Source organism: Crocodylus porosus, unplaced genomic scaffold (assembly GCF_001723895.1).
Source record: "Crocodylus porosus isolate Cpor-Errol unplaced genomic scaffold, CroPor_comp1, whole genome shotgun sequence".
NCBI classification, from domain to species: Eukaryota; Metazoa; Chordata; order Crocodylia; family Crocodylidae; genus Crocodylus; species Crocodylus porosus.
In genome coordinates this window covers 62,534,167-62,543,089 of record NW_017728906.1, presented here as the reverse complement: position 1 = coordinate 62,543,089, position 8,923 = coordinate 62,534,167, and the positions used below count along the sequence as shown (strand labels likewise).

The following is an 8,923-nucleotide window of genomic DNA, read 5'->3' as shown; positions in this document are numbered from 1 at the left end:
CTGTAGTGCTATCCAACGTAGCACTGCCGAGCCTATCAGTGTTAAACACCATGAGGTTCTTGTCTGCCCATTTGCTGAGCTTGTCCAGGTCAGCCTGGATCACCCGCCTATCTTCTGGCGTGGATGCCAGAATATGATAGTGGTGTTTTATTTTAATAAAGGAAAAATATGAATTTTGAGGGGTTTAATCAAAAAATTTGCAAGAGAAAACCTGCATCCCTGTTGATAACAGCTTTTACTATATATAACCAACAATATAACTGGATGTGGAAAACTTATATATACATCAGCCAATGATATGACTGGATGTGGACAACTTAAAATATAAAAATGTAAGTGTGTATGTGTGTATTTAAGTTTTCCAAAACCAGTTATATCATTGGCTGACAAGCATAGCCTGAACTGCTGTTGACTATCTCATTTAATCGATTAATTGATTTTGCATATACATCACCAATTCACATGTATTTTTATATTAATTTAAATTGGATACATTAAAGTATTTTATGTCAAGACTACATTAAAACATTTTGATCCTGTATTCATAAATAGCTGATTTACTATCCACTTTAAATAACCATAACAGAACAGAAAGCTGTTTTAAAATAAGAGGATCCAGTTTGAGAAAGGAAATTTTGAAACACGTACCATTGCCATTTGCATGTACTGAGTAATCATTATTCATTAGCAGTGTGGTAGAATTAGTGGAGTTACTGTTTGATTGCAAGGAATTTGAAGAGCTGGATACTCCTTGGTTTACAGTCTGCTTCTTCAAACCATTAGTGGCAGTTCTACTCCAGTCTATGGTAAAATAAATCATACAGAAAATATTGCAGTATAGCTAGGCACAAATACAAGACTACAGTTAACAATACAGTTTTAAGTTAAATTATTGCAAGGATTCTTTTAGTATATCAGATAGAAAACTATGTTGTTAGGAAATGTCTATGTCTATTTTTCTCCTTTGATATACCTTAAGGTCATAAATCATACTTTTGTGACTGTAGGCTAGATTAATGATTACCAGTAATTGCAATAAAGTATTTTACCCTCTAATTTTAAAATGGATAAAAGATGTATGTAATTATTAGAGGACAATAATGGCACAATTAAAGAACACAAAAAGAAGATTAGGAAGGCCTACTCCCTGCTCGGCTTCTACTAAAATTATTGGTAAAACTACTATTGACTTTGAAAACAGAGGTAGATCTTAAGGTTTAATTTAGGTCACAGTCATATAAAAGGCTCTTTCCAGAGGGTTCATCCTTCCACTAATGCAGCATCTCATTAAAACTATGAATCTTATACAGCAGTGTAACAGAATTAAATTAATTGTAGTATCTGTGCATCAAACAAATGATGCTTTAAGGGAACAATGTATTTCTGGAAATTTAGTTCTGCTATTTATTGAACACAAATATTTACTAAGAAAAACAGAGACCTAATACTGACTCTATTTACTGAATGGATTATAGTACTTATATTTACCAGAATTTTCAGCCAGCCTGAATTTCCCACAACACAGATATCGTCTCCACTGTTTGCGGACATTTTCCTTTGCAACACAGTAGAATATAAAAATGAAGAAGCCTGCAAAAGCAACAAATATCAGGAGGAATATTTCAAAGATCCATATTTTTTGTTGATTCATCACTTTTTCAATTAATATATCATTTTTCTCTTTCTCCAGATGTCAAGCTGGTTTTCAATAAAATATTTATCTTATTTGGCAGAAACATATATAGTCTGAATACTGAACTTTGGCTAGTATCTGAAAAGTTTTTTTCAATGTATATGAAAGATATGTATCAGATACACATATGTAAGGAGTTTAAAGATAACCAAAATTACAAAGTATATTAGGTACCCTATTTTCAAATAACAAGGAAAGAACTTTGAGGAACCACAATGTTCTCAAACCTTCAGTGAGGAAAACATGACAATGTTATTTTAGTGATAAGGTTTCTAACATAGAGTATAATAAAATCCCAGCTGGCTGAATATCTTTGACTTCCTTGGCATAATCTGTAGAACCATTCTCTTTTTTAATTTTAGGTTAACTTTGCTGGGTCTCCTTGTGATGTAACCAATAACATTTACAGACAAGACCCTGGGATATAAGGTGGGAGGGGTAGGGTGATAGGCTAGTTTCTGAGAGGCAGGATTCATGAATGCCTGTTGGACATGGCAACAGACAAGAAAGATCAGGGAATACCTAGTTTGTGAATCTGTCTGAGAATTAGGTACTGAGCCATACTGTGTCATCAGGACTTGGGTGTTTGCAAGAACATTCAGCATCAGAAGTTTAGGTGCTGTGGGAATTTTATAGGTGGAAACTTAAGCAAGCAGAGAATTAAGGCACCTCCAAACATTGGTGATGTGTAGGGGGTGCACGTGCACCCCCTGAGAGCACTGGTGCACCCCCTGACAGCCAGCACTCCCTGCTTAGGTGACAGGCAGGGGGGCAGGCAGGAGTGATGGTATCCTCCATGACCAAATAAAACTTTGTTTCTGTAGTACTTATGACTGAATGGATCTTCCATTCACATCTATCAATTTCCATCAGTGTGTTAACTAATCATTAGTACTAATTAATCAGAAAAGTGGACTGTTACTTTATAAAGTGTCTATTTTTACATACATTTGCTTTAAATGCAAAAATAATAAACAATGTCAGCTCACAGGAAAGATGTAATTTTGATATATATGGCTGTTAAGCACTGAAAGGAAATACATCTTTAAAACACCAGATTCCCTATATTTTATATCAAAGGCTGTAAAATGAACGAAGAACTTACCTTGCAAGGTGTTAAAGATGGCAAAGAGATACATAAATATAAGATTCACTGGCCCCCATGCAAAAAAGGCAAATCCCCAGGTAATTCCCAATAAGAATGTGAGGCCAGCAACACTCCTCAGATCTTGAATACTGGTTTTTCTTTGAGTACCAAGTTGCTTTTTCTTTTTGATTCGACAAAGTTGGATCAGCACCACTATGAACATGCTGACATTCAACAAGAATATCATGCAGAAGTATCCCACAACAGTAATGTAGAAGGCAATGGAACTGTTAATCCAGCAGCTAGGATATAGGAACCAGGGAGAAAAGACTGTCAGTCATTCATTACCAGCAATGGAAATCAGAAACTCATAGAAAATTAGGGTTGGAGGGGACGTCAGCAGGTCATCTAGTCCAACCCCTGGCTCAGTGCAAAACCATCTTCAACTATATCATTGCAACCAATGCTTTGTCTACCCAGGTCTTAAAAACCTCTAAGGACAGAGATTCCATCACCTCTGGAGAGCCTGTTCCAGTGCTTTACTACCCTCCCTAGTGCTGAAGAGAGGGGAATAATCACTTCCCTTGACCTGCTAGCAACACTCCTACTGATGCAGCCCAGTATGGTGTTAGACTTCTTCACAACAAGAGTGCACTATTAGCTCTTGTTCAGCTTTTTGTCCACTGTAACCCCCAGGTGCTTTTCTGCAGGGCTGCTGCTTAGCCAGGCAGTCCCCAGCCTGTACTGGTGCATGGGATTATTCTATTCTAAATGCAGGACTTCACACTTGTTCTTCATGAGGTTTCTTTTAGTCCAATCCTCCAGTTTGTCTAGGTCTCTCTGAATCCTAGCCCTACTCTCCAGCGTATCTACTACTCCCCCCAGTCTAGTGTAATCTGCAAACTTCCTGGGGGTGCACTCCATCTCATCTTCCAGACTGTTGATGAATATATTAAACAAAACCAGCCCCCTGGTAAACAATGTCATTAGGCAAGACTACATTTTATTGAAAATAATTCATCATGAGATTTTCATATTCAAGAGTTCAAGGTACCTACCTGGGTTTTAACAGTGGTCTTTATTATTTCAATTTTTAGAGAGTTTACACATACACATTTGAGTAGTTTAGGCTTTCTTTCTACTTTTGGGTTGTGATTTTTAAACTCAGGTATGTCTTTTATACACATTATTTCTCCACTTCCCTTTTTCTCTCTCTCTGTCTCCCTTCTTTTCTTTACCACTCTAATTCTATGGCTGTCTTTTGGGGTTTGGCTTTTTTGTGACCCAGACAAGAACCTGACAAGTTCAAGATAGCATAACCTTAATCTATCTTACAGAGATTTTGTTTTCCCCATAAGTACTCCTCCCAGGAAAGATGTTCACTCTTTTGCATACACACGCTTCCATTAGAGAAAAGCATTCCATTAATGATCACTTTTGAAATATTCCTTGCTTGACTTACAATTCATCTGGTGTGCCATTTGGAAATTTTCCATATGATCCAAGCCCATAGTTATCTGGTGTTATAGCCAATACAATGGCTACAATAACTGCTGGTACACCTAAAAGATTATGAATACCAAACACATACGAAAATAGTGAAAACAGTGTGTCATTCCAAATGAAAGTGGTATGAGGAGCTAAAGCTAATATATTGTCCTAAGAAACCTAGAGTTAGTTTTCTAAAGTTGTTATATCAGTTGACTTCAGTACTATGTTGCCAATTTTTTTTACAAATCAAAAGGAACCTGGGATTCAAAGAAAGAACTATATGAACACAGTAAACCTGAGAGCTTATTTTGTAAACTAAAATATACATACTTGCATGCCCTTTCAATTTAATCTTTCTAAACAAGAAAACACATTCTATGTGACTTAATTTAATTATATTCTGTTATAACTGAAAGCAATTTAGCCACATGGATTTAACATCTTGTGCAGTATTACAAGTTTAAGATTGATTTTGCTTTCATTTAAATTTGTTTTGAACCAATGTATCTCTATTGATTTCAGTGATTTCACTCATGTTATACTTTAAGGGAAAAGAGAAGTGATTCTGGCTCTAGGTTTTCACATCCTTTAAGCAGTAAGGATTTTGTTGCCTTTTATTAGAGATAGCCCAGAGGTGGAATATGAAGTCAACATTCTGTCACATTTTTAATTATTTTCCCAGTAAAAATGGTTGGATACCATTCAGGGTTGGATACGGAAGAAAGCACATGCATAATGAAATGCTAAACAGCTGTTAAAATTGTTTCAGAGGAATAAGTATTATTCTTCTGAACTGCAATAGTACCCACAGTATACAGTACATATTCCAACAAGTTTACAGTCTGAAAAATGCTGCAACAAATTCAGCAACTGCAGGAGTGGGGAGGACTCAGTTGATAATTTACTTGACACCACACACATAAGACTACCAGAGGGCAATAGATATCCTAAAGTTGCTTAATTGCTACTTTCAAATAGGCTTTCATTCACCTAAGTAATTTGGGAAAAGGACAATTTTATTTTAGATTCCCAAACCAGGAAAAATATACATACCCCAGCCAACAATGCAGAACTTAAGGATATATTTCCGTATGTATGTATTAAATACTTTCACGAGGGCCAAGTACATGTGGAAAGCTTCAAGACCCATCCAAGTGAAGGAAACCAAAAGAAAATAATGAAGGAACACAGCTACTGTGATGCACAGTCCTCGTACATTATATAAAGCAATCCATGAATCAAGGAGGAAAACTAGATTCAGCAGGAGTAATGCAGCACAGAGCTGAATGAGGATTTTGGAAGGGTAGTCTCTCCGGAGTTTCCTGAAAAGCAAATAAATTAATGATATGATACCAGCTTTCATTCTTCTGTGGATAAGATTTTAGATCCAAGACTGACTCAGTTTTCCTTTGTCCTTAATGCAAACTATTACAAACTACATGTTTTAACACATATGGTTACAAAGAATTTATGAATGAATGAATGAATAAATGATGACCTGATATGCTTGTTACTTCCAGATTCTAAATTGTTATTCATATATTTACAATCTCTTAACTTCCAGTTACCTTTGTTTGACATTTGTTTTAATATTTTAATCCATACTTTTCTACTTTGCATGTTAGGTTTAGCATTACTGGAAAACTTACCTTGGCCATCCATAAATAAATTATCTAGGATTAATGGGCTAGAATTGGTCTGAGTCTTTTCACTGGACTTCTTAACAGGGAAAATAATAACCTAACAGGAGGCTTGTAGGAGAGTAGAATGAGTCTCACAAATCATGCCTAGATATTCTCTCTCAAAATGTAAGGGCTAAATAACCAAGACTAGAAACCTAATTAAATTTTCTGACAATGTATAGTGAAAACTATTAAACCGACAACCTTGAACTTAAGACAACCCTCTAGTAGTTAGAATTCTATACATGGGTAATTTATGAATTTGTTATACTTTGCCATGTATAGAATCTAATTATTGGAGGTTCATCTCTAATTTGTAACCCCCACTGCTGCAGCAGGGAAAGCAGTGGCTGGGAGGCATGTGGTAGGGGTGCAGGTGGTAAGCAGCAGTGGAGGCAGAGTCAGGGGCAGATGCAGGAGGCAGAGGCAGCAGGAGGCAGGCAACAGCTGCAGCTCTGACCCCAGCCCTGATCCTGGGTTGGGACTGGAGGAACAGCAGATGCCTTCTCCCCATCCCTCTGTCCCCGCAATCTTGTACTTGAATTCAAGATGAGGGACATTTCCCCTACGTTAAGTGGGGGGAGGGGGGAAGACTCTGTCTTGGATCCAAGTAAATAGGGTAACTTCACAAAAGCAAAACATTTCAACAACATGTTGTTGGTTTGGAACTGTGTTTCTCTTTTTTAAAATAAGATAAAATATAAATGTCTTTGTACATTCTGCTGTTATGATGGCAGCTTACAGTAATGCTTTCCAGTTAATTATGTCTTGGATTCCAGCTATCCACAGCTTCACTATAATTATTTTGTATATGAAAGTACTGTTCAAACCAAATCTTGACACTGTCCTCAAATGGACCCTTTTTGTCTCGTGCTAATATTGTTGAAATAGTGTCTACTGGAAAGGACTCAGTGGGCACATCTACACATGCTGCTATGATGCCATTGTTACTATGCCATCATTTAGTACTTCCTGTGTTGTGCGCACTGCACCTGGTTATTTTTAGGCACTACTTTACCATAGTGATGCACTATAAAGGGGGAGTGCATTGCTTCAGTGATGCAGCTGCAGCATCATGGTTTTTGCCCGTGGTTGCTATGTTGCTATAGGACGTTGCTATGGTGAGATAGCATCACATATAGACGTACCTAGTCATCCTTAGCCATGATGGTTACAAACAAACATGGTCAAGTTTGTAATATAAATATAACTGAGAATATACTTACTCAAAGGCTACATAGGTCACAAGAGTAACGGACAGAAAAACTGCAGAAAGGCCACAACCTATGTAGCTAATAAAAGTCAGGACCAGTTCTTGTTTTGCAGATAAAGTAGTATTTCTAGACAGGTCCTAAAAAGAAAACAGAAATTATCTTTAAGCAATACTAATTCTACTGAAATATTTTTAAAACTCATTGAAGCAAATCTGTTCATATTGGATTTTACAAAAACTGGGTGCATTTACATGTACACTTTACTGCAAAGTTGACTAATTAGTTCCACAGTAAAGCATCACTGTCTACATGTGTGCCGGTATTAGTGTGCAGTAAATTAATTAACTCTGCCATAAGACAGTAGTGTTGGGGATGGGACTATTTTACAGCAGAGCTTTTTGCTGCAATGTAACACACGTGTGAACAGTGGCCGGGACAGCAGAGTAGCCCTGTGCTGACAATAAGCTTGGGGAGTCATCCACACAGCTCTCCAGGTTTGGCACTCTTGTGACCAAGCCAGCCCCACCCTCTCACTGCTGCCACCTAGAGCCTGGGGCTGACCCCCTGAGCCTGCTGCCAACCCAGGGTTGTTCCACCCCAGCAAAATGTGCTGCTGTCCCAGGCACAAATGTAGACAGTATGCCCAGGAGCAACGTACTCTGGAGCAAATGCTCTGGAGTTTATCACGTTGCATTAATTGTATGTGTAGATGCAGCCACTGACTGTTAAAAAATACTAAACCTGGCAGCAAACCTGACCTCAAGGCAATCCTTTAAATATAGTATGTGATTAGTTTAATTTATCCCCACTTTCTTCCCTGCAGAATAATCACTGCCTAAATTTCAGTAATGACTACAACTACTTTTGATTTCAATAGAAATATTCACATCCCTAGTCTAGCAAAATACTTACATGTACTCAACTTTAGGAGTGCAACTAGTCTAACTAAAGTGAATGCAACTGCTCATATGAACCCTGCTAACTGAAAACTTATTTTCTTAAAGTTAAACACAGGATTTAGTGTTTTGCTGAAGCAGGATAAAAGTGCACCATGCTGGAATGTAGTCTATAAATCATTACCAGCAATACTGCAAAGCTTGTAAGGTGGTTGCATGAACAGACTGTTTCATTTGGTGTCCTTTCTTTGACTGTGCAGCCTTCAGATGACCAACCTCCTTGACCACCTGTTTAAGACAACAGGAACTTATTACTGATAAAAGTATTTCTTAATATGTTAATAAAGAGTTAACCCAAGTATGACACTTAGGAAAGGTATTATCAAATACTTACTATTTTTATTAAAGTCCCAAAATGCACATCTAACTGTTAAATTATCCTGTTTTGGAGGGAAAAAATGAGATTTTAATAAACTACAAATTAATGAGCAAGGTGGTTATGTTTATTTAAAAAATGGACACAAGAGTAAGTACAGCAATGCTACACAACTTAAGGGGAAAAAACCTTGTTTCATGTTAAAATATACTGAGGAATATCCCCAACCCAATGCAGAAATATACAAACTCAAATTGGGCTAGATGGAAGGTAGAACTATTGCCTTCAGGTCATGTACGTTGGTTATGCTAGTGGTAGCAAGAGGGGATTTTTCTAACTGGGTGCATCTACATGAGACATTTACTGCACAGTAGGTTAATTAGCTGTGCTGTAACTGTCTCAGCAGTTAACCTCTGTCCCTATTAGGCTGGAGTAAACTAATTTACTCTGCAACAGAACAGTACTTATAAATACAAGTACTATT

General features: G+C 37.2%; 1 protein-coding gene across 4 annotated transcripts in view; it reads right to left on the bottom strand.

Annotated features, from left to right (window-relative positions):
- Positions 1–8,923, bottom strand: part of ADGRG2 (adhesion G protein-coupled receptor G2) — a 101,124-nt gene that overhangs the window by 2,519 nt on the left and 89,682 nt on the right. For all 4 annotated transcript variants that reach the window (XM_019529222.1, XM_019529223.1, XM_019529224.1 and 1 more), the window contains 6 exons: positions 7,180–7,304; positions 5,325–5,593; positions 4,243–4,342; positions 2,799–3,082; positions 1,489–1,590; positions 649–801 (listed from right to left, as the gene is read on the bottom strand). In XM_019529222.1, coding sequence (XP_019384767.1) covers positions 649–801; positions 1,489–1,590; positions 2,799–3,082; positions 4,243–4,342; positions 5,325–5,593; positions 7,180–7,304 — 1,033 coding nt within the window. The remainder of the gene's footprint in view (positions 1–648; positions 802–1,488; positions 1,591–2,798; positions 3,083–4,242; positions 4,343–5,324; positions 5,594–7,179; positions 7,305–8,923) is intronic.